This window comes from Danio rerio, chromosome 6, assembly GCF_049306965.1.
Source record: "Danio rerio strain Tuebingen ecotype United States chromosome 6, GRCz12tu, whole genome shotgun sequence".
NCBI lineage: Eukaryota > Metazoa > Chordata > Actinopteri > Cypriniformes > Danionidae > Danio > Danio rerio.
The window spans coordinates 8,621,463-8,645,999 of record NC_133181.1 but is presented as its reverse complement, the minus strand read 5'-3'; the positions used below and the strand labels follow the sequence as shown (position 1 = coordinate 8,645,999).

The 24,537-nt window shown below is 35.1% G+C and overlaps 1 protein-coding gene across 8 annotated transcripts; it reads left to right on the top strand.

The window, feature by feature from the left end:
- The first annotated feature begins 22 nt into the window (after positions 1-22).
- On the top strand, positions 23-22,862 carry ift56 (intraflagellar transport 56). 8 transcript variants are annotated; one of them, XM_073952915.1, is made up of 18 exons: positions 23-282; positions 394-462; positions 1,543-1,689; positions 2,254-2,346; positions 2,457-2,571; positions 5,186-5,235; positions 5,333-5,478; positions 6,442-6,613; positions 8,559-8,736; positions 8,832-8,887; positions 11,365-11,418; positions 11,517-11,580; positions 13,758-13,846; positions 13,931-14,014; positions 15,687-15,738; positions 17,881-17,987; positions 19,945-20,078; positions 22,456-22,862. In XM_073952915.1, exons 2-18 carry the CDS (start codon positions 460-462, stop codon positions 22,565-22,567), a joined length of 1,656 nt encoding a protein of 551 aa, XP_073809016.1. In that variant the 5' UTR covers positions 23-282; positions 394-459; the 3' UTR covers positions 22,568-22,862.
- The last annotated feature ends 1,675 nt before the right edge of the window (positions 22,863-24,537 follow it).

Sequence of the window (24,537 nt, the reverse complement as noted above, 5' to 3'; positions counted from 1 at the left end):
ATTCTGGATCTGCCTCAATAGTGAAGGACGGGTCGCTAAGCAACAGCTTGATGCCGCGCCACAAGCAAACATGGCAGACAAGATTAGCTAAGAAAAGCATCTTACACAATACGACGAGCGCAGTAACAGATTACACATATTCATATGTAGTCTGATTTAATAATCAGGATCTAGAATCAAGCGAATTGTTCAAAGGCGAACGCAGATCTGCTTCACTTCTGCGTGCACGTAATAGTTGCTTAGCAAGTTTGCTAGCTTGTAGGCTAACGTTATCTGGCTAACGTTAGTTCACTTCATTCACAGATTTACACTTCTAACGTTAGATGTATTGACGTATAAGTCAAATCAGCTTGTTGATTTCGTTTTTGGTTTTATCCGCTTTATGATGTTTAGACGGTTAGTAAAATGACTGATTAGGTTCATGACTGAGGTGTTTGAAGAAAGAGAACAGTCGTCACCATGGTGAGTATAAATCAACATGTAACGTTAACCTTACTGCTTTTAAATATATAACAATGTGCAACTTTTAAGCAAACAAGCTTTTTGTGCATAGCCTTCATCATATAAATACAATAAATCGTAGCTATCAATAATATTTAAGAATACTAGTTTTGCGTGTGTCTTTCTAATTACTTTTTGAACTGAATGTATTACTCCTAATTTCAATTCTATACGATTAAATAAATCTCATCATTTTGTTGTCATAGTGTAAAGCTACCCACGTGAAAAGCCCTCACTTTTTAAGTCTTAAGTAATATATCAAACAAGAATTCTGTTTTAATATTTAAAAGGTAACGTTTGGTTAACTAAATTAAATTTAGGGATTTTGCTAAATAGATTAGTATAGTACTTTAATATTCATCATTTAAAGTAAACATGAGTTACAGGAAGAGAATAAAGACCAATAATCAGAACTCTAAAACATTATTTAAAGTTTTCATTTTCCCCATACAAATTAATTATCCTAAATTAATGAGCTTTACATGCATCTAAAAAATACAGCAAAAACATCTGAACATTCTTTAAAAAGATACACTGGATGGAGAAGAAAAATATCATGCTAAATCTTGTCTTATGAGAAATGTAATATATAATATTAATAATGGTATATGTTGCACTTTTTTATTTAAAGCAAAAACAAAATCTTAAATAGTTTTTGTATAAGTCTTACAGAAAAAAAATGTTGGCTGCATAGTCAGTAGATGTTTTAAATTAATTAATAACCTACAATATTTTAAATTAATTGCTCTTTTGATTTTTTACAATATAAATAATAATTAACTTTTTCCAACATTGATAATTAATTTTTTGAGCACCAAATCAGCACATTAGAAGGGTTTTAAAACATTATGTCAAACTGTAAATACTGGACTATTGATACTAAATTTTCAGCTTTGCCATCATGGAATTAGATGCATTTTAAATGTCTTAAATTAGAAAAACTTTATTTTGAGTTGTAATAATATTTTACTGGTATTACCTTATTTTCAATGATGATGCCAGAGTAAATTAATCTTTGAATGATTTGTTTGTGTTGTTTAGCTCTTGTCTCGGATGAAGCCAGCAGTGGGTGGTGAGGCCTCCACCAGTTCTAATGAAAAGAAAAGGAAGAATAAAAGCAAAAAGATCCCAAGGCTTGAGGATTATCTAAACCAAAGAGACTACCTGGGTGCCCTTACTCTATTAGAGGTATAAAAACAGCCACATAGGACATATATATATATATATATATATATATATATATATATATATATATATATATATATATATATATATATATATATATTGTATAGCTTAGCTTAGCATAAATCATTAAATCGGATTAGACCATTAGCATCTTACTCAAATCTGTCTTAAGAGTTTTTGTTTTATCTACAGAAGAGTCAAGCTTTAAAATGATCAAAACTCAACACAACTTTGCTGTGTTTCATTACGCCAGAATGACAGTAGAGTTCCTAGCCATATTGGCCTGTACAATGTAACTACAGAAGAGTCAAGTAATAAGAGTTAAAATGATCAAAACTTTTCTTCTTTCTTTTTGAGCGAGATGCTAAAGGTCTAATTCGTTTATGCTAAGCTAATAGTGCTCCTGACAGACCCAGAGATTAGCTGAATGGATTCAGAAATGGTCAAATTCAACTTTTTAACTCTAAGTGACTTGTTTAAAGAGCCTATTTCCAAAAACTCTTTTAAAGGTTTGTTTGTAATAGTTATTGAAGCTGATATGACAATCGATTCTAAACTCTGTCTCAGTTCCAGCGTAATAGCGGGGTCTCAGTGGAGCACGCAGATCTTTGGACTGGTTTCTGTGCCTTTCATGTAGGAGACCACAAGAGAGCAATGGAGGTTAGCGAAAGTTTTCACTGCCAGTTTGGCCAGGGGAAGAATTAAATTAAATGATTAAGATTGATATGATGAGAACTTTAAATATTCTGTCTCATTATATGTATATTCAGGAGTACAAGGCCCTCACTTTGAGGCCGGATTGTCCAGTGGATGTTTGGGTATATCTGGGCTGCGCACTGTTTTTCCTTGGGCTTTATAAAGAGGCCGAGGAGGCAGCACTGAAAGGTTTGTCTTTTACTTCCTGCATGCATAGTTGATTAAATAAGAGTTTTTAAAACACCCCTTTTATGATAAAAAGTTATGATAATTTTAAAATGATAAAAATTCATACAATCATTTTGTGATTTTGTTTCAACAATGTGTGACAATACAAACAGCAAAACTTTTTGACAAACAAGAACATGTTTTGAAAGTCCACAAGTAGTCACTGTATAATGAAGCCTGTTAGAATGTATATAATTGACAGAATCTGCATTTTTTGTTTTTGCTATTTTTGAACAGATTTTTGTAAAAAATAAATAAATAATAATAATAAATAATAATAATAATAGTAAAAATCTGCAAATTTTAAACTGAAAACTGAACACACAAAATAAAAAATAATTTAACTTTTATTTAAGGTTTACAGTCAGAATCCAGTTACAATCACTTGTTTAGTAAACAAAGCTACATCTTTTCCTCATATAATATATCCACTAAAGACAAACAATATTACTTTACAGATTTAATTGTACGTAAACTATCTAAATATTTTCAATAATGCTACTAAAATGATTATAAAAACTGCATAAATATATTTTTACACACATTTATAAGAGTAAGTAAATGGATTAAGTTATGGGCTTGGAAATCTGCAGCTTTCTGCATGTGCAGACATACAAGTAAGAGTGCTGTTTTTCCAAATTTCAGTGCTGAACAGCAAATGTGGCATTGATTGAACAGTTCAACGAGCAATAATATCGTTATTTTTAATAAACAATGAATATTGTTGAATAAGTAATGACCAGGCCCACACAGAATCTGCGCACGCAGAATTCCACAGATTTTTAGCCCATCATTTATTTTGTTTATTCACTTGTGTAAATGTGTGTAAATTTATATTTATTCAGTTTTTAAATAAATTTCAGTATAATTATTGACTAATATGAAACTGTTCATATAATTTATTTACAATACAGTTTGTAAAGTCATATTTTCTGTCTTTTAGTAGATTTATTATATACAAGACTTACTTTGTTTACCAAATAAGTGGATCTAATTATATTTGTATTGTAAACATTAAATACAAGTTTAAAAAGTATTACTTGTTAGTTCATATAGTAGTTACGATACTCCCAAAATCATTCCGCATAAATCCGCAGATTTTGTATAAAATTCTGTGCAGATAGAGCAAAAAATGTCTGCGGATTCTGTCTGACCCTTGTAATGACTCGATCCTCATCCTTGTGGCCCCCCACTTTGCATATTTTTGTATTTTTGTTTACCGTTTCAGAAGTTTGTTCTATTTGACTGTAAGTACCCAGCGAAGTGGACATCGCAGGATATTTTGCCATGATTCTGTTTTGAAATTTGGTTCAGTTCAAAGCGTGATGTGCGTGACATGACTTCTATGCTAATCACATGATTACAGTTAAATAACCTTCACACTTCTGTATTAGTTGAAAATGTTGCAAACAGTTGTGTAGTCTCTCTTTCTTTTTATTTTATGATGTCAACTTCCACCGATTTCCCGTGTAGAGGGTGTAGAAATCAGTGAATAGTATTTAGGGAACATATCAATCTTAACACAGTTCCTTCTTGGAGCTCTCTTCTGATGAACTGGTTATCCAAATCAGGTGTGTTAAACAAAAGAGACATGCTAAATAAGCAGTGTGTGCGAGGGCCGCGAGGATCAGAATTGAGAACCGATGTGTCACGATTACGAGCGATCGTCTTTCATAAGATCGCTGGATTTCACTAACTATAACCATGGACTAATTATCCCCCATTTCTGGACTACATTTTCATACATGCACTCCGCTCACACTCACACATGCTTTCTCATCTAAACTGATTACACTCACACCACCTGAGAATTGTCAGAGAATGACTGCACACACTATTTAAGCAACACACTCACTCATTCACTTTGCCGAGTCTTGTTTACTTTAAGTAGCGCTACAACTACTTAGTCTTGTTATCTTGTGTACCGACCGTTAGCCTACTTGTCTTAGTCTGCCGCCTGCCTTCTGACCACTCGCCTGATCCTTTGACAACGATTCAGGACATCCCTTGTATATCTGTTTGCACCTGTGCTGACCTTTGCTTGCCTGACTTTGAATAAACCTGCATGTGGATCCAAACTTCTGTTGTTAGTGTCACTCCCCGTGGTTACACGCTGCTGTACAGTATCAAAGAGATAGTTTACCAAAAATGAAAATTTCCTCCTAATTTCCTCACCCTCAAGTGCTTGTTAACTTTTATGATTTTTTTTTTCTGTTGAACACAAAAGAAAATATTCTGAAGAAAAGCTGCTGTTGACATCCATAGTAGGAAAAAACATACAATGGCTGATGCTTTCCAACATTCTTCAAAATATTTTCTTTTGTATTCAACAGAAGAAAGAAACTCAAGCAAGTTGGAAACAATTGGAGAGTGATTAAATCATGACAATTACATTTTTTTGACTAAACTACCTCTTTAACGTGTGTATTTTCTACGTAATCCAGACGTATTACATTCGCCATGTAGTCATTATCATGTGACCGACCAGTGTTGGTTGTATCAGTTTCTGTTTTCGTCCTTATTCTCATTATGAATAAAAAATTGTTGCTCACCATCCAAATATTGTGTTTTTCAGGGTCGAAAACTCAGCTTCAGAATCGCCTGCTCTTTCATTTAGCTCATAAGGTCAGTTTTTCATTATCGTTTCATCCTCTGCTCGGCATTATTGTGGCTGTGCATCAGACGATAATGACAGACCCTGCTTTTGTTCTGCTCTCTGAAGTTCAATGATGAAAAGAAGCTGATGGGTTTCCATCAGAACCTGGAGGATGTGACAGAGGATCAGCTGAGCTTGGCTTCCATCCACTACATGCGCTCTCATTACCAGGAGGCCATAGACATCTACAAACGGATCTTACTGCAGAACAGGTGCATCAGAACCAACATATGAAACAGTACCTCACAGAAACATTAAACGTCCCATTACATTAAACTATTTTTTTTAAATGTTAGTAAGAATATTGTCAGGTTTTAGGATATCTAGTGCACACCAAAATTTGCGTTTAGGAGATATGAAACTGACATGTAATGCTTGTAGTTTGTTACTTCTGCCTAAATGGATCAACGATTTTATTTATGCCACCTCATACTTTAATTTCTCATCAAATCTTCTGACCAATCAAATGCTCTGTAGTATCTGAAATGCCACACCCCCTTCAAGATGCTTCACATTTGATGTGCTTGATCTCAACCTCACACTGGCAGAGTGGTGATAAAACAACACTATTGGCTGTTATTTTTAAAAAGGGGAGGAGCTACATTGTGTTCCACCCTTTCTTCACGTTTCAGTTGAGATTTCGTCAAACACTGAGAAAAAAAGCACATTTAAAAGCACTTCACAGGAACTTTAAACTGTATTTATTCAGTAGTATCGATATTTTTATTTATTTATTTACTAATTTTGACATGTTTTTATTACATCAAAGTCTATATGAAATCAAAAGTTACAATGTATATTTACTAACGCATATTGTTATTTTTTTTGTACTATTAATCCATGCAGATTAATCCACTGAAAAAAAGTTTGTTTTGGTCATCTTCAGTGAAAGTCTGACCATTTGCTTTCATGTTTGGATTGGTGGTCCTTCCTTCTATTCACTTTCATGGCTTCAGCCACAATATTCTTAACCACGCCCCATTTACTGTTAGTTTGCTATGAGGAAATGATGCAGTAAAAGAAAGCCCGCCCCCTACTCAATATTCTGTTTCAGTTGGAAGTACATCAACATACTTTAAATAAATGTTTCATCGACTTCCGGATCACATAGACTTTAACATAAGCACTTTATTCAAAAATATTGACCAAAAATGTATTTCTCTCCATTTCTACAGAGAATTTCTGGCCCTGAATGTGTATGTGGCTCTGTGCTACTATAAGCTGGATTACTATGACGTGTCTCAGGAGGTGCTGGCTGTGTATTTGCAGAGTATTCCTGACTCTACTATCGCCCTCAACCTCAAAGCCTGCAACCACTTCAGACTCTATAATGGCAAAGCTGCTGAGGTCTGTTTACACTACTATGCACATGATATATGGGCTTGGAACTAATGGTTAATTATTTTCCGATGAAAAAAGTAATGTTATTGCAGTTAGAAAAGTAGCTTTCCTCTTTAAAGATTTTGTAACGTACAGTATTGTGCAAATGTCTTAGGCCCCCAGTTACATTTGTTGTTTTTTAGTGAGGGTATAATGACATTATATATTACTTCTCATTCTCTTTATTAAAATACAACCACTTAATACAGGTTCTAGTTGAACTTTTTGGGTCTAATTGTTCAAGACATATGAAAGAAAGAATTAGAGAAAGATAGGAGAAGAAAAGAAAAATACTGGAGATTCTGTCTTGGTTTCAATATAGCTTGAATTGATGGGACTGTGAATGCTGAAAAGTATAGACAGGTTTTAATTTGTTGTGTAATTCCTACTAGAAAGTATCTGTTTTGTAATAGTTTTATTTTTTAGCCATATAATGATCCCAAACACACTACTAATGTAATGAAATAATTTTTGGAGACAAAAAAAAAAAAAATGAAATGGCCTCCACAGAGTCCAGACCTGAATATTATATGCAGTATGTATAGGCGATATTATAGGCAGTATGAGATTCACCTGGGGAGAAAAAGAAAGATACAACATGCTTAATCTATGGAATGACAGTTATAAATGCTGAAAGATGCTTGATATTAAATAACACATAATTTTTTAAAAAGAATCAACATAAAAGTTCAAGCTATTGCTTGGTGCTAAAGAGGTCATGTTAAACACAGACTTTTGATTCTAGTCTTAATTTCAAAAGTAATTATGTTGTAAATATTGTGTACATATTTCCCATTTTTATTCTGTTTATATATTAAAGGTATAGTTTACCAAAATCTAACGAGCCTGCACTTGCTTCATACCTTTCTTATGAAGGGCCAAAAAAACATTTGATTGAGGGTGGTGGGCTGAAGGGAAGTATGCCAAATTTGGACAATATATTCATTACTTTTTCAGTTTGCATATCACAACAGATTACAGTTACAGAATAATAATCATGTAGACACAGCAAGCATTTTACCCCCTTTTCTCCATCCCATCAACCCATTTCCTAAAAAATAAATAAATGAATAAAATAAAATAAAACAAAATATGTGACTTTGTGACGCCATTTCTCTAATCTTCTTTTAATCTGCACTTTTAGGTTTGATTATATTTTTTCAATTATGAGCAATAAAACGTCTAGCTTGTAAAATACAAATATACAAAACATTTACATTAAAGTTGCCATGGTAATTTCCTAGTTTATTAAGATTTTAAAATTAATAGAATTTCAATACATATTTTAAATTCTATAAGAAACTTTTTATTGATTTGCTCGTCGATGTCTTGTGCATTGTCGTCTGCCTTCGAGTGACGGTATTTACATTTTTAAAAATCTGATTTAAGCACAACATTTAATTTAAACATTTAATTTCAGTTAGATTTTTTTGTAGCTCAACAATGAAAGAAACAAACTAAAAGGTTACGTTAAATCAGAAATGACGATCTCTGTTAAAGGCATTCTCCCCAACCTTCTCCCTCTCTTCTCAGATGGGTTGGGGGGCCAAATCACAGGTTACCATGGGCCAACCTTGGCCCGCGGGCCCTAGTTTTGCCATCTCTGTGGGATAGATAGATAGATAAATATATAGATAGACAGACAGACAGACAGACAGACAGACAGACAGACAGACAGACAGATAGATAGATAGATGGATGCATGGATGGATGGATTGATTGATTGATTGATTGATTGATTGATTGATTGATTGATTGATTTATTGATTTTTACGAAGCTGGTGGTGGCCTAAAACGTTTGCACAGTACTGTATGTCAGGAAAAAACATGGATTTTGTCCTTGATGGTTTAATTTGGTGGTACTCATTTGCTAATGGTTTATCTTATCTCTTGTTTTATTATTATTCTTCAGACGGAGTTGAAGAACCTGATCGACATCTCCTCCAGCTCGTTTCAGTTTGCTAAAGAGCTGATCCAGCACAATCTGGTGGTGTTTCGCGGGGGTGAAGGGGCCCTGCAGGTTTTACCTCCTCTGATTGACGTCATATCTGAGGCCAGACTCAACCTGGTCATCTATTATCTCCGACAAGGTATGCATGTTGATCAGGTGTGGCCTCTCGTGTTCTGCAGATATACTGAGACTGGCTTATCAAGTTTGCTATTAACTTTGTCATTTCACATTTAGATGACATTCAGGAGGCCTACAAACTAATCAAAGACCTTGAGCCCACCACGCCTCAGGTATTCAGTTCATTCAGTTTCTTATTAGAAGATATAAACGATTACAATGTGTTTTATTTACATGGTAATTAGGTCTGCACAATACAAAATCACAAAATTATTTTGATAATAGTATGTGCAATATACGTATCGCAGACATGTGTGACAATAAATTTACATTTATTTTATGCACTGGCTGTTTATCTAAACTTGGCCTATCAGATGAGCCCTTACTAAGGTTTGATTAGGGAAATGTGTATCTCAGTGAATAGAGACATGAGCAATGTATTCGCATTAAATTTAAAATCTCTACTTTTAAACGAACCAACAAAACAATTGAAAACAAATGTTCTCTGGTTTTGTAATCTGTGTGAAATGAACGTGAGGCACTGTCTGTTTATCTGACCTCATCAATTCCTGCCTCTGCCATTCAAACGCTAATCCGTACTGAAAACATGCTAACAACATGCTAATTCATACTTAAAACATCCTAGAAACATGTTATTTCATACTGGAAACATGCTGACAACAAGTAATCCTAACTAGAAACATGCTAACAACATGCTAACTCATAGATGTATACCTTAAATATCGAATACGGGTCCTCGGTATGCGTCAATACCGTCGCCATGTTTGTACAGTACTCCCAGAACAAATGTCATTCAATCTGAAGATGTTGGACTTCTGCGCTGCGTACGGGTGTAGTAATGAGCAAACAAAGCATAAAGACATAACATTTCATAGGTAAGATTTTTTTTTGTATGTTACGAACTTTTGTGCTAAACAAGTAACGTTATTGATGCTAATACAGTCACCTACTGTATTGACCATAAGGCAAAGTAGCAAACGTGCACTAAATTCTAGGCTTATGCTATTGTTGTTGAATAAAATCAGCAAACAATGTAAATGAAACATGACAAGATTTGTTGAAAATTTGTAATTATTTGTATTATTGTCGGCTAAGTGAAGTAATGGCTAGTTTTTGAAGTAACTTATAAGGGTGCTAACATAACAGAGCCTGCGTCTCAATGTCTATCCTGTCCACCATAAATTATTGAATATTACAAAAGTTATATGCCATTTAGATCAGAAAGCTGGATATGCACATTGAAACGCCAAGTGTTCAAGCGAATTGTTCTTAACGGAGATTCTTTCACAAATGAATCGCTCGTTAGCATTAGAAGTGAAAGCAGAACAGGGGGTGTGTTTCAGGACATGGATTAGATCAAATTTAACAGGGAGAGAGATGATACATTTCCATACACACAAACACATGCTCTTTGTCGGCAATGTCCATGCGGAAACTTATCTATTGATATAGAAAAGTAATGTAAAATTATAATTTTCATAATAAAAAAATAAATAAATTTGAACACTGACCAGCGAGAAAACTCATATATATGTTTATATTTCTTTGGCTATCGATGGCCAGTCCTCCACTGCACCTTGTTTCCACATTCATTTCAAAGGAGCACTACCCTGTACTAAAATGGCGGCTCTATTGATGCATTCTTTCCAATAGACAACAATAGCGTAGGTGACATCTAATGTAAATATCTATGATTCACACTAAATGCATGCTAATGTATATTAGCAGCATGCTAATAACACTAATTCATGCTAATAATGCTAAGTCTGTCTGTCTATCTATCCATACCACTTTAAACTAACTACTTCTAGCAGGCGTTCTCAAGCCACATTAAAGTTTCCACCTTGAAGTGCCTTCTAACCTTAATATCTAGTGTATAGATTTTATTCGTTAACACTTAACATTAAAGACAAGAAGTGCCACACCACGTCTATGACAATTCAAGAGATTGCACACCGATCATTCCCATTCTATATACGATCATAATGCTATTAATATAAGACTTCAGTTGGTGCTTTGGCATAGCTCGGTACGCAGACTCACCAAAATGTGCCGCTGATGTGCATACGCTCATAGAAAGCAATGTTTGGAATAATAGGAAAGCCGTCCACATGAAAGCTATAGGCAAAGCCTTTATTAATCTTAGGTGATGTTGATTTCTTGGCTAATTAACAATCAAAAGTTGTAAATTAATAGAGTTTTTAAATAAAAAGTTTTTTATTTTTATATTTTTGTTATATTTAATAAAAACTTCTGTAACAAACGTTAGCTATTCCTCACTGTTGATATTAGTTCATGCATTAATAGCATTTACTAATGAGGCCTTATTGAAAGGTGTTACCTATTGTAATATTTTAGTCAATTTACAATTTAATTTGACTGAAAACTGTGTTTACTTTGAATGTTTATGTATAATAAAGCAATACACAGCAATTTAAAGTTGTTTTTGGTGTTGTACTTGTTAAAGTAAACATTTTTGCAGCTCATGTGAATATGATATTACTGTAAATTGTTTCAAAGCTTTAGCATTTCTCAGAACAAGCAAATTTGATACATCGTATGACTACTTTCAACAATATCCCATTGATTTTGATAGTGTGATGATGGTCTCCTCTGCCGTCATTCACAGGAATATATCCTGAAAGGGGTGGTTAATGCTGCTTTGGGACAAGAAATCGGATCGGTTAGCAAACTTTTATTTCCTCTTATTTTTTTTTCTCAGTGAATCCTTTGACCTGTTTCTCAAATCTCTAGGTCAATGTGTTTGTATTTTTTTTACAGAGGGACCATTTGAAAATTGCCCAGCAGTTTTTCCAGTTGGTTGGAGGCTCAGCTAGTGAATGCGGTAACGTCATTGTTTCGGCTAACAATAACAATATTAGCGCTGGTTCAGCAGCCGGGCCACTGCGCTGTGAGCCAGTGACAAAAGTTTGTTTTTTTTGACACAAACCATGCTTCATCCTAGACTGAAAATGTGGCTCTCAATTAAACATCCTGTCATTTTTAGCATTACATTTAGTTAGTGTTTAATGTCTTGCAAAGGAAGCAGTAGTTTATGTTTGTGTAACAATTTATATGTATGACAATCGCATTGTCAACAACGTTATTTGTGTAAATCAATGAACATCCACATAGTTCTGTAGGAGGCTAATCATATTGACCTTTAAAAAACCTCATTCCAAATAAATGGAAAAAAATCTATTTATTATACTAATTCCTAAAATAAATAAGACTTTCTGCAGGATAAAAAATAGCAGTGAATACTGTGAAAAAACTTTATGTGTGAAACAAAACTGGGGAAGTATTTGAAAAAGAATAAAAAATTAAAAGGATACAAGACTTATAATTTATATTTGTGTGTATACACACTACCGGTCAAAAGTTTGGGGTCAGTAGGATTTTTAAATGTTTTAAAATAATCTTCTCCTGCTTATCAAGGCTGCATTTATTTAATCAAATACAGTACAAATTGTACAATTGTGAAATGTTATTGCACTAAAAAAAACTGTTTATAAGTAGTTTATAATTTAATTTAATCATTTATTCCAGTGATTTTAAAGATTAATTTTCAGCTTCATTACGCCAGTCTTCAGAGTCACATGATCCATCAGAAATCACTCTAATATTTATTATTATTATTATTGTTATTATTATTATTATTATTATTATTATTATTATTATTAATGGTAATTGTAATAAAAGCAATAATAACAAGTAATAATTTAATTTGAAACTACATACAATAAAAAAGCAGTTAAAAAATTGTAATAAATCGTCACCTTGGAATAATAAGGTTCTATCTGCGTTCTGAATGATTTTGAGATATTGAGCTTCAAAGTTTTTGCATTCCATATAGCAAACAGCATGTGTGTAATGTTTGTTTTTTAATTAATTGTCTTAAATGTAAACAACTTATAAAAGAACATCCCATAATGTAAATAAGTTGTAATTTAATAAGAATATTTCAATAACTAAATTTTGACAAAAATTTTAGAAAGAACCTTATAATTCTAAGGTGATGATATATTTAACAATTAACATTATTCTTTTTTACATTTAATAAGTGCCGCCTTGAACAGAATAATCTTCTTAAAAAAAAAAACATGGAAAAAAAAAACTGACCCCAAACTTTTGACCGGTGGTATACACACACACACACACACACACACACACACACACACACACACACACACACACACACACACACAGTTGAAGTCAGAATTATTAGCCCCATTAATTTTTTTTTTCTTTTTAAATATTTCCCCAATGATGTTTAACAGAGCAAGGAAATTTTCACAGTATGTCTGATAATATTTTTTCTTCTGGAGAAAGTCTTATTTGCTTTATTTTGGCTAGAATAAAAGCAGTTTTTAATTTTTTTTAAACACAATTTTAAGGTCAAAATTATTAGCCCCTTTAAGCAATTTTTTTTCAATAGTCTACTGAACAAACCATCGTTATACAATAACTTGCCTAATTACCCTAACCTGCCTAGTTATCCTAATTAACCTAATTAGGGGGGGGGGATCATGGGCTAATAATTCAGGGGGCTAATAATTCTGACTTCAACTGTATATGTAAGATACATATAATTACATTTTAATTCATTAATTTCATTTTACAGTACGAAACCACTGTTATTATTATTCTAGGCATATTAATTTATTAGTTTGCTTTAAGATTATGATAAACAAAAGACTGTAAATACATATTATGAACCTTGCATATTGAAAGATGTATTGTATTTTCGCATTTTCGATTTTATTTTTCTATTTGTGCCTTTGCGGTTTAACGCTATCAGACATTCTACATTCCCATCCCACACATTTGAAAAACAGTGTATTTTAATCAGTGTTTAACATTGCTGTTTTTACTAAAGTTATTTCCTTTAGTGCTGCGTTTAATTAGGCCCTTGATTTTTGCCTTTTATCTTTTTTAGCACATGAATCAGACATATTACATCAATAAAACAACTGTATATAAGCTTCATGGAAACATTTATCTTGTTTTTTGTTTTTAAAGACACAATACCAGGCAGGCAGTGCATGGCCTCTTGCTTCTTCCTGCTGAAACAGTTTGAGGATGTGCTCATCTACCTCAACTCAGTCAAGGTAAAGCACATATCAGGCTGTTTAGATTGCGAACAGAAGAAATAAAAGAGTCGGCATCAAATAATTCATCTTCTTTCTCTGCAGAGTTACTTCTACAATGATGACACGTTTAGCTTTAACTACGCTCAGGCCAAGGCGGCTCTCGGGAACTACAGAGAAGCTGAAGAGGTACACATACTCATAATTCAGAAAATATGTTATTGTATAATATGAATTACTAAACAATTATAGGCTGTTGCTAAAAGGGATACAGCTGCGGCCGGAATTTACATTTAGAAATTTACATTTAGTCATTTAGCAGACGCTTTTATCCAAAGCGACTTACAAATGAGGACAAGGAAGCAATTTACACAACTATAAGAGCAACAAAGAATAAACAAAGTGCTGTAGGCAAGTTTCAGGTGTGTAAAGTCTAAGAAGCAAAGCATTAGTAATGTAAGTTTATTTTATTTATTTATTTTTTTTTTTTTTTTTGAGTACAGTTAGTGGTATAGCCAGAGAGGGAATTGCAGATTAGGAAGGAAAGTAGAGAATAAATAGTTGAGTTTTTAGTCGTTTCTTGAAGACAGCGAGTGACTCTGCCGTTCTGATGCAGTTAGGGAGTTCATTCCACCAACTGGGCAGATTGAATGCAAGAGTTCGGGAAAGTGATTTCTTCCCTCTTTGGGATGGAGAAGCATTTATGTTTTTTTATTAAACTAACTAGTAATTGTATTTTATTAATGTCTACGCCTACCCCAAACCCTAACAGTAATTTAAAAACACTAATGATACAGAGTGTTCATATTATTTATTAAATAACCCATTAAATTGTATTTCAGTAACATCTACCCCCCACCCCAACCCTAAACCTAACCGTCACAGTAGTGTAAAACAGTAATTATCCTCTTGTAAAGTGGTGACGTGTTTGTGACGCGTGTAATACTGTTTCTGGGTCCAAGTCGCCATTCATTTGAGTTGAGAAATCATTCGTTTATGATCACTTTTTATTCATATCACACATTAAAGTTAATTTTACATAAAGTCATAGTGTACACAACAATCGCTGGGCTTGCTGCATAACAAATACCAAAATTTTAACAATTTATAAAACAATGAATCACTTTCTGGCCATCGGATATTAGGCATGGACATATATATTGCGATCGTGACTTTCGAAAGTATTAAATCGCTTTGTAAATGTTTATTATTATCATTTCATGAATCTCCCCATTCAGTTGAATAGAGCGCTTGGACCCGGAAGCCGCTCCGGGTGACGTCACACTTAACAAGCGGATACACAGTGTTATTTATATTATTTATTAAATAACCCATTCAATTGTATTTTAGTAACATCTACACCCCACCCCTAAACCTAATCATGACAGTAATGTAAGACAGTAATTATACAGAGTGTTGTTCATATTATTTATTAAAATACTCATTAAAATATATTTTAGTAACATCTACCCCCCAACCCTAAACCTAATCCTCACAGTAATGTAAAACAGTACAACAGAGTGTTGTTCATATTATTTATTAAATGATCTATTATTGTATTTTATTAACATCTACCCCCACTCCGACCCTAAACGCAACTATCACAATAATGTAAAATAAGTAATTATACAGAGTGTTGTTCATATTATTTATTAAATTACCTATTGAATAGTATTATATTAACATCTACCTCTACCTTAACCCTCACAGTAATGTAAAATTATAAATTATTGTTGTACAGCTTCACAAAAATGAGCAATGTTGAAGTGAGTATCCGCAGCTGTATCCCTTCTACCTTTACCCCAGTTATAAACCTGAATGAATCTGAATTCAATGTGAACAGCTGTTCCTGCTCATCCAGAATGAGAAGATCAAGAGCGATTATGTTTTCCAGAGCTGGTTAGCGCGCTGCTGTAAGTTCTACTATATGTTTTCAAGATTTCCCATTAAACTTTTTCCTATTTCCCATGATGCTTTGCTGTGAAACTGTGAAGATGTGTGTAATGAGTTGTTATTATTCTCCTTAAAGTTCTCTTATTGAATATTAAAGGTCTCATGAAATTAATGTTTTTTAGATGTTAGTAAGAGTGTTGTTAGTTTTGAAGATATCTATAAGCTAGTGTCTGCAGAAGATATAAAACCATTATAAACATCCAAAGCTTGCACTTTATCACTTCCGTCTAAATCAGGGGTGGCCAACCCTGTTCCTGGAGAGCCACCTTCCTGCTGATTTCAGTTGCTACCCATATCAAACACACCTGAACCAATTAATTAGGACCTGAAAACCACAAGATAAACTGAAATCTGCAGGAAGGTAGCTCTCCAGGAACAGGGTTGGCCACCCCTGGCCTAAATGGATTAATGTTTTTTCCCATCACCTTATACTTCAGTTTCTCATCAAATCCTCTGACTAATCAAATGCTCTCTAGTGTCTGAGATGCCCCACCCTCTTCAAGACGCTTCTCATTTGCTTTTCGTTTGATGCACTTGAGCTCAACCATGGGAGTCATACACATTATTAATTCTTTTTCCACTGCAGCATGACTTCATATTTTATACTGTACATTACTTCTGTTAGGTGACAAGACTTTTTTCTAAGCAAACTTAGACTTTACTGTGCTAATTAAATAATTAAAATTCAAGGCATGATTCCCCTTGCACCTCCCAAACAAGAAATCGATCAGGTTTTAGAGGCAAAACTTTGTAAAGGTGCAGTCTCTAAAATTTATAAAACAATTTTTTCATTTATTAGACAGTTAGATTCCTCATCCTTTTTTAAAATAAAGCAGAGCTGGGAATCAGATCTCAATCATGTTTTCACAGACGAGGAATGGTCCAAGTCTCGTGTACAAACCTCTTCTATTTGTGTTCGTCATTCCCTTATACAATTCAAATTATTGCATAGAGTATATTGGACTAAGGCAAAAATATCTAAAATAACCCTGGTTTTGATCCAACTTGTGATCGGTGTCGACAAGCTCCGGCCACTCTTCTTCATACTTTCTGGCTTTTTCCAGCGCTAAGCACATTTTGGGCATTAATTTTTAAATCAATTTCTGAATGCTTTCTTTTAGATATTGAGCCATGCCTCCTAGTAGCATTATTTGGACTTAACCCTACAAATGTTTCTTTGTCATCTACACAATCAAATGCACTTGCCTTTTGTTTAATAATTGCTAAAAGGCTCATAACACTAAAACTGGAAAAATCCTTCCCCACCCAGTTACATACATTGCATGCATGATCTGATGCAGTCTATGCAAATAGAAAAGATAAGATATACAGTTTGCGGTAATACTGAAAAATTTGACACTATCTGGCAACCCTTCCTCTTACACTTTAAAAATAAAAAAAATAAAAAAATAAGCATGTATATATGTATGTGTATATGTATGCAAGTATATAGCTGACTTATTTTCCCTGCCCCTGGCATAGTTATGAATGGAGAGTGTTTTATTTATTTATTTTTATTTTTTAATTATTATATATATATATATATATATATATATATATATATATATATATAATTTTATTTTCTACAGTTGTACCCTTTGGGTATTTGTATTTATTTATTCTCTGTACTGTTGTTGTTGTTGTTTTTTTGTTGTTGTTTTTCCTTAATGCATGAATATGTAATTATATTGTTTTATTCAGAGAGAAAGAAAACATGAGCAAATTGTATTCTACCACCACATTGGAGCAGTTGATGTCTAATGATTCTGTGTATCTGATGCTGTGGCTCTCTGACTAACATATTTCAATAAAAAACAGAGTTAAACTAAAAATTTAAGGCATGATCATATTTTGGTAAAACAAGCGTAATTTAGAGGTCTTTGCCTTTCATATAAGCCACTTCTGATACCAAATGATCAACTAGAAGTTATTATTTGTTGTTTCTAAAACTTGGACAGGCGACAAGACTTTTGTCAGGTAGTGTACAATTCAGCTTTCCCTGTAATAAATAGCACAGAGATGAGTTTGGAAATTTGCATCTCTTTGCATCTGTAGACAAGTTAGACTCTCTTTCTCATGTCTTCTTCTTGGTTCTGTCGCAGACATCATGAATCAGAAGCCTCGACAGGCCTGGGAGCTTTATCTGAGAATGGAAACCTCATCCGACCCCTTCAGCCTCCTGCAGCTCATCGCTAATGACTGCTACAAGGTGCCGCAATTAGCCAGTTGTGAACTCATTTTCATTTAAACATCAGCATTTACACATCTCCATGATGCCTCTAGTGTCAATCCACAACACTAGCATACAGCGGTGATCAAATGTTATAATGATTCTACATTTTCTGTTCGTAGTTCACCCAAAATTGGTAAGCTTTTACGAAAGACACAAGATAAGATATTCTGAAAAATGTTGGAAAAAAGCTATCAATAACATCCGTAGTAGAAACAAAAAAAATACTATTAAAAGCCATTCTTGAGTATATCTTCCTTTGTGTTCAAAACAAGAAAGAAACTGAAACAGGATGGAACAGTTGGGGGATGGGAGTAAATGGTTTTTGGGTGAACTGTCCTTTTAGTTGAATTAAATCAGGCCTTTGTCACATACACTTTCGTATAGTGAAATTTAACCCCCATATATACAGTAAGTAAATCAAATATACAGTAAGTATTGTCAAATACAGTAAGACAGTAATATTATGGAGAGTTGTTTGTATTTAAAACAGTTTTTAATCTGCATATATTATAAATAATTGATTCCAGTCATGTGTGGCACGGTGGCTCAGTGGTTAGCAGTCGCCTCACAGCAAAAAGATGGCTTCTGTGTGGAGTTTGCATGTTCTCCCTGTGTTCACATGGGTAACGAGGTAACGAATTGGGTAAACAAAATTGGGCTTAGTGTATGAGTGTGTGTGTGTGTGTGAATGAGTGTGTATGGGTGTTTCCCAGTACTGGGTTGCGGCTGGAAGGGCATCCACTGCGTAAAACATTCATTCATTCTTTCCGCTGTGGCAAGCCCTAATATATAAGGGACTAAGCTGAAGGAAAATTTAAAAATATATCCACAACACTGTTGTGGTAAACACATTGTTGTTAACAATACACATAACCTAAGACCGACTATACAATTACTTTACAGACACAATGTTGTGCAAAGGTTGAAACAGTAAGTAGTATAATAGGATTTTCCGTACAATCTTGTTTACCTCATTGAGTCCTTATTAAATTAAGTTTAAAAAAAGTATTCGGTGCATAAAAAGAGAAGAGTGTTTCTACAGGTGGTTTGTTGAGCCCACTTACCTGTGTGAGGCACACTCAGAAATGCACAATGTTTATCTAAAGATGTGGAGTGTTTGTGAGAAAGTGTCTGGTGTATAAACAGAGGAAAGTGTGTGTTTTCTACAGGTGGTTTGTCAAGCCCACCCACCTGTGTGAGGCACACTCATAAATGCAACATGTTTTGAGATTTTGCTGTGGTGTGGTGTGGAGGAGAGGATTTTATGGAAACATGTTGAGCAGTCTAGCTGAACGGGATCTAATACTCTGAAAGGGCTCTGGGTTGCTGGTTAGAACCTCGGCTCAGTTGGCGTTTCTGTGTGGAGTTTGCATGTTTTCACTGCATTCGCGTGGGTTTCCCCTTGGTGCTCTGGTTTCCCCCACTGTCCAAAGACATGCGGTACAGGTGAAGTGGGTAGACTAAATTATTCGTAGTGTATGATTGTGTGTATGTGTGTGTGTGTGTGTGTGTGTGTGTGGATGTTTCCCAGAGATGGGTTGCGGCCGGAAGGGCATCTGCTGCATGAAAACGTGATGGATAATCTGCTGTGGCGACCCCGGATTAATAAAGGGACTAAGTCGACAAGAAAATGAATGAATTAATGAATTAATTAATTACATTTTTAGTAGCATAAAACATTAAATATCATAATTATTTTGAAACACTATCAGTCTATTACTTTCTGTTGCAAAGAAAATCAAGGCAATCTGTTATTAGTAGTTTGACTGTCAATTGTTCAGACCACTGCCACATTTCGGTAGTTTCTACAGCTCTGATCCTGCTTGTTTTGTTCCCTCAAAATTGTATTTTGAATTAGAATATTTCAGCGATTATTTAATAAACAGTTGCTTTAGATATGTTATTAAAATCAGTTTTGTGATCTTTTTTTCAGATGGGGCAGTTCTATTATGCAGCTAAAGCATTCGATGCTCTGGAGAGACTGGATCCAAACCCTGAGTACTGGGAGGGGAAGCGTGGAGCTTGTGTCGGCATCTTCCAACTCATACTCGCAGGCCGAGAGTCTAGGTATAGCCATTATTATTACAATCAGATTATTGAAGTAAATGCTTAGACTATTTAGACTCATTAGTTCTTTACTTAAAAGTCCTGTGAAGTGTGTGATGTGTGACTTAAATTCAACTGAGACATGAAGACAGCGTGGGACATAGAGTAGCTCCTTCCCTTTTTAAAAAAACAGCTAATAGCGTTTTGTTTTAAAACAGCTCTGCCAGTGAGAGTGCTTGAGCCAAAAAGGCTTAGAATGACCAAGAGGCGACACTCAACAGAACGTTCAATTGCAACAGCAGCGCCCTGCAACAGCCTCGGATTCCGCCATTTTGGAGTGAAATCAAAAACCTTCTGAAACAACCTTGTGAAATTGAAAGTACTCACATTAAGCTATCACCGGAAATGTATTATTGGCTTTAAAACTCTAGGGGCCCTATCATACACCCAGCGCAGTGTGGCGCAAGGCTCGGCGCAATAGTCTTTTGCTAGTTTCAGCTTGGTGCAAGAGTGGTTTTGGGGCGTTGCGCTACGCTGTTTAAATAGCAAATGCATTAGCGCTCATTTGTGCGCCCATAGGCGTTCTGGTATAAAAAGGGAGGCGTTCTGAGGCGGACCGCTGGCGCGTTGCTATTTTGAGAAACTATAATAGATTTTTCATTATACCAAAACTAACCCGGTCTAAACTCCAGCGCAGAGTTGCGCCTCGCTTACACACTGCTTAATACGCACAAGAGAGCAATAGGCAAATATCTTTATATATGAAAAAAATTAAATATTAAGGATATATATAGGATATAATAAGAATAGATATAGGATATAAATATAAAGGATTAAAATATTACAAAACATTATTTTCTAGCTTACATAAATATGAAAAATCACTGCTTTTATGTCTTCTTCATCTCCGGAGGCTTTTTCAGTTCATTCATAACAATTTGCTTTTGTATAATGTTATTATTATTAGCAGTATTATTTATTATATCCATATTTATATTTGTTTTATTAAAAACAAGCTTAGATTTGCCCACCTGTCAGGTTTTAGACCATACGGGGCACAGCATGTGTTTTAGAATATAACTCTGATTTTTGAGCACATTTCGTTATTATTGTTCATTTATTCGTTTGCTGGAAATTAGAACTGAATTTAGAAACAGTTTTGAAACGAATATTTGCGCTTAAAAAACGCAATTAATTATTTATAATTGATGTCTGTGCGTAAAGGCTTCCCTATCCAAGAGTGAAAGTGAAAGTAGATCCATTATCTCTCATTCTAACGCAGTAGATGCTCTGTTTAACAGTTTTCTTGCTAGTAAAATGCTCAGTTTTTCCACTTAGACTTAAGCAGGTCCCACACCAGAAGCGCCGCTCGGCGGCGCGCCGCGCAGCACCATGTATTTTAGAATTCTAAACATAGGTTTCTATCAGGGTACACACACCGGCGCCGCAAGTCGGCGGCGCCCGGCGACGGCTCAGGACGCAGTTAATTTTTCAGCCGCGCCACAGAGCGCCATCTGATTAGTTTCATGTTAAATATCATTCGAATGTGCGCGTCTGGTGTGTGATACCTTTAACTGTCATGTACGCGCCGTGTCGCGGCGCCGAGCGGCGCTTCTGGTGTGCGACCTGCTTTACTTTCCATCCTGTAAATAGCGAATGCGCTTATGGCGCGACACAGCTGGCTGTTAAGCAGGTCGCACACCAGAAGCGCCGCTCGGCGCCGCGACACGGCGCGCACATGACAGTTTAAAGTATCGCACACCAGACGCGCACATTCGAATGATATTTAACATGAAACTAATCAGATGGCGCTCTGTGGCGCGACTGAAAAATGAACTGCGTCCTGAGCCGTGGACGGGCGCCGCCGACAGCCGCCGACTTGCGGCGCCGGTGTGTGTATCCTGATAGAAACCCATGTTTAGAATTCTAAAATGCATGGCGCTGCGCGGCGCTTCTGGTGTGCGACCTGCTTTAAAGGGAATGGGAGATGAGACTCTAATTGGTTTATTCTCAAAACACACCTATAACTCATCAAAAAAATAAACTCAACCCTTTTAGACCATGCACCACGGCGCAAAGCGGATTTTCCCATCTTTAAATTAGCAAAAATGCAATCTGACACGCCCTGAAAGCATTTCCGCCCTGCGTTTTGCGCTCTGCGCATGGACCGTCAAAATAGAGCCCTAGCTGTGCATAGAGCCCTTTGAAATATTACTAACAAAAAGATTTTAGTTACCAATAAAAGTAACAATAAAAGTTTTGTTTTTCTTTACATAAAAGCATGAACATGAGAATTTCGCTGTACTAAAAGTTGAAGAAGTTTATTATAAATTATATTTATTATAATCTTGATCCATTTTTATAATAACAATTATTCTTGTGCTTTGTTTGCTTCCAGAGAAATACTGAAAGAGGTTTTGCCGATGTTGAGGAGCACTGGTAACCCACAGGTTGAGTACATCATCCGCATCATGAAGAAATGGGCCAAAGACAACAGAGTGGCTCTCTGATTGACTACATCGACTAGCATACCCAAACTGATTCTTCTGTAAATGATATTTAAAAACGCTTTTGTATCTTATCTGTATGATTGCTTGTTTGTATCAACAAAATATGTGGTGAGTAAAACTGTTCAGACTCAGAGAAACGTATACCTGTGGCCTGACTATATTTCTTATATTGTATTGTATATTTTTCGAATACTTGCGGTTGTCATAAACAGAAAACTCTGCATTTACAATATTTCTCTGTGTGAATGTTTTCTGTCAGAGTGACAGCGTAACAAATAAAGTTTTTATCTTTTGATATCTCGCTATCTTTGTTTTGTGTGGTGGAAAACACCAACTCATTAAATACAGCAGTTTGTAAAACTACATACAGCACTGTGAAGATTGATCGATGTAAATAATTATCTCTCATTCATTATATTTTTATACATTTGTAAAAGTTTAAGGGGTGACACGGTGGCTCAGTGGTTAGCACTGTCTCCTCACAGCAAGAAGGTCGCTGGCTCAATCCACGGCTGGGCCACTCTGCATTTCTCTGTGGAGTTTGCATGTTCTCCCCATGTTTGTGTGGGTTTCCTCCGGGTATATGCACCTAGACTTTTAATCTCAGCCTGCCAGCCAGCCTCAGGTCTTCCTGTTAATAGTCATCCCATAGAAAATTGCTGCGTTTAAGATCTGATTTCTTTAAAAAACAGCGATCTTTGCTGCCTGACTGAGATACGATGTAAAGTGGGCATCAGACCTAACAAGAAGCACTACATTTCATTCTATTTCTCAGCGCCATGTCTTTAAAATATGGAAATTAATTTTACCTCAGTATTTTCAATGTAATGTGTCACTTTTTACAATTAGATGCTCAAGTCTATTTATCAGATTATATTTGAATTACATTACACATCTATGGTGCAAAAGTAACCTTATGAAATTGAAAATCGCCACATAAAGCTCTCACCGGAAGTTCATCATTGGCTGAAAAACACTTGCTGTGCATAAAACCCACTGAATAAACTAAATTAGCCACAGTGTATGCGTGTGAGGCGACGCAGTGGTGCAGTAGGTAGTGCTGTCGCCTCACCGTAAGAAGTTCGCTGGTTCGAGCCTTGGCTGGGTCAGTTGGCGTTTCTGTGTGGAGTTTGTATGTTCTCCCTGCGTTCGCATGGGTTTCCTTCGGGTGCTCCAGTTTCCCCCACAGTCCAAAGACATGCGGTACAGGTGAATTGGGTGGGCTAAATTGTCCGTAGTGTATGAGTGTAAATGAGAGTGTATAAATGTTTCCCAGAGATGGGTTGCATGTGCTGGATAAGTTGTGTGTTCATTCCGCTGTGGCAACCCCGGATTAATAAAAGCACTAAGCCGAAAAGAAAGTGAATGAATGTATGTGTGTGAATGGATGTTTCCCAGTACTAGGTTGCAGCTGGAAGGGCATCCACTGTGTAAAACATATGCTGGATAAGTCAGCAGTTCATTCCACAGTGGCGATTAATAAAGGGACTAAGCCGAAGGAAAATGAATGAATGGAACAGGTAAATGTATTAAAAACCTCACAGAACAGGTGAAACTGCTTTTAATAGCATCAAAAAAGCTATTATTATTTATCATGAAGACATTTAAAAAAACATCTTAGTTTATGGTAAGTTTAACATTGACAATTTTTATATTTATTAAAGTCAAACGTTGTTGCTCTATATTAATATAATTTGACCTTAGCTAACATGATCCAACAAAATTATTGTCGAAAAAGAATAATAAATACAGCAACACTCTTTCGTTTGTCATTAGTTAATAATACTCAGGGCGTTAACAAAGATTATCTAGAGGCCTTGTTCTAAAGTCTTACTATTATATAAACTGATTTCTGGTCAATTGATATCCTAACTCCAAAAGAACGGAACTTATAATCCTCCGTTCTCGAGCTGCAGAGCAATGAGCGACGCTTTCCTCTATTAGTTTCATATCTGAGAATTAGTTCAATT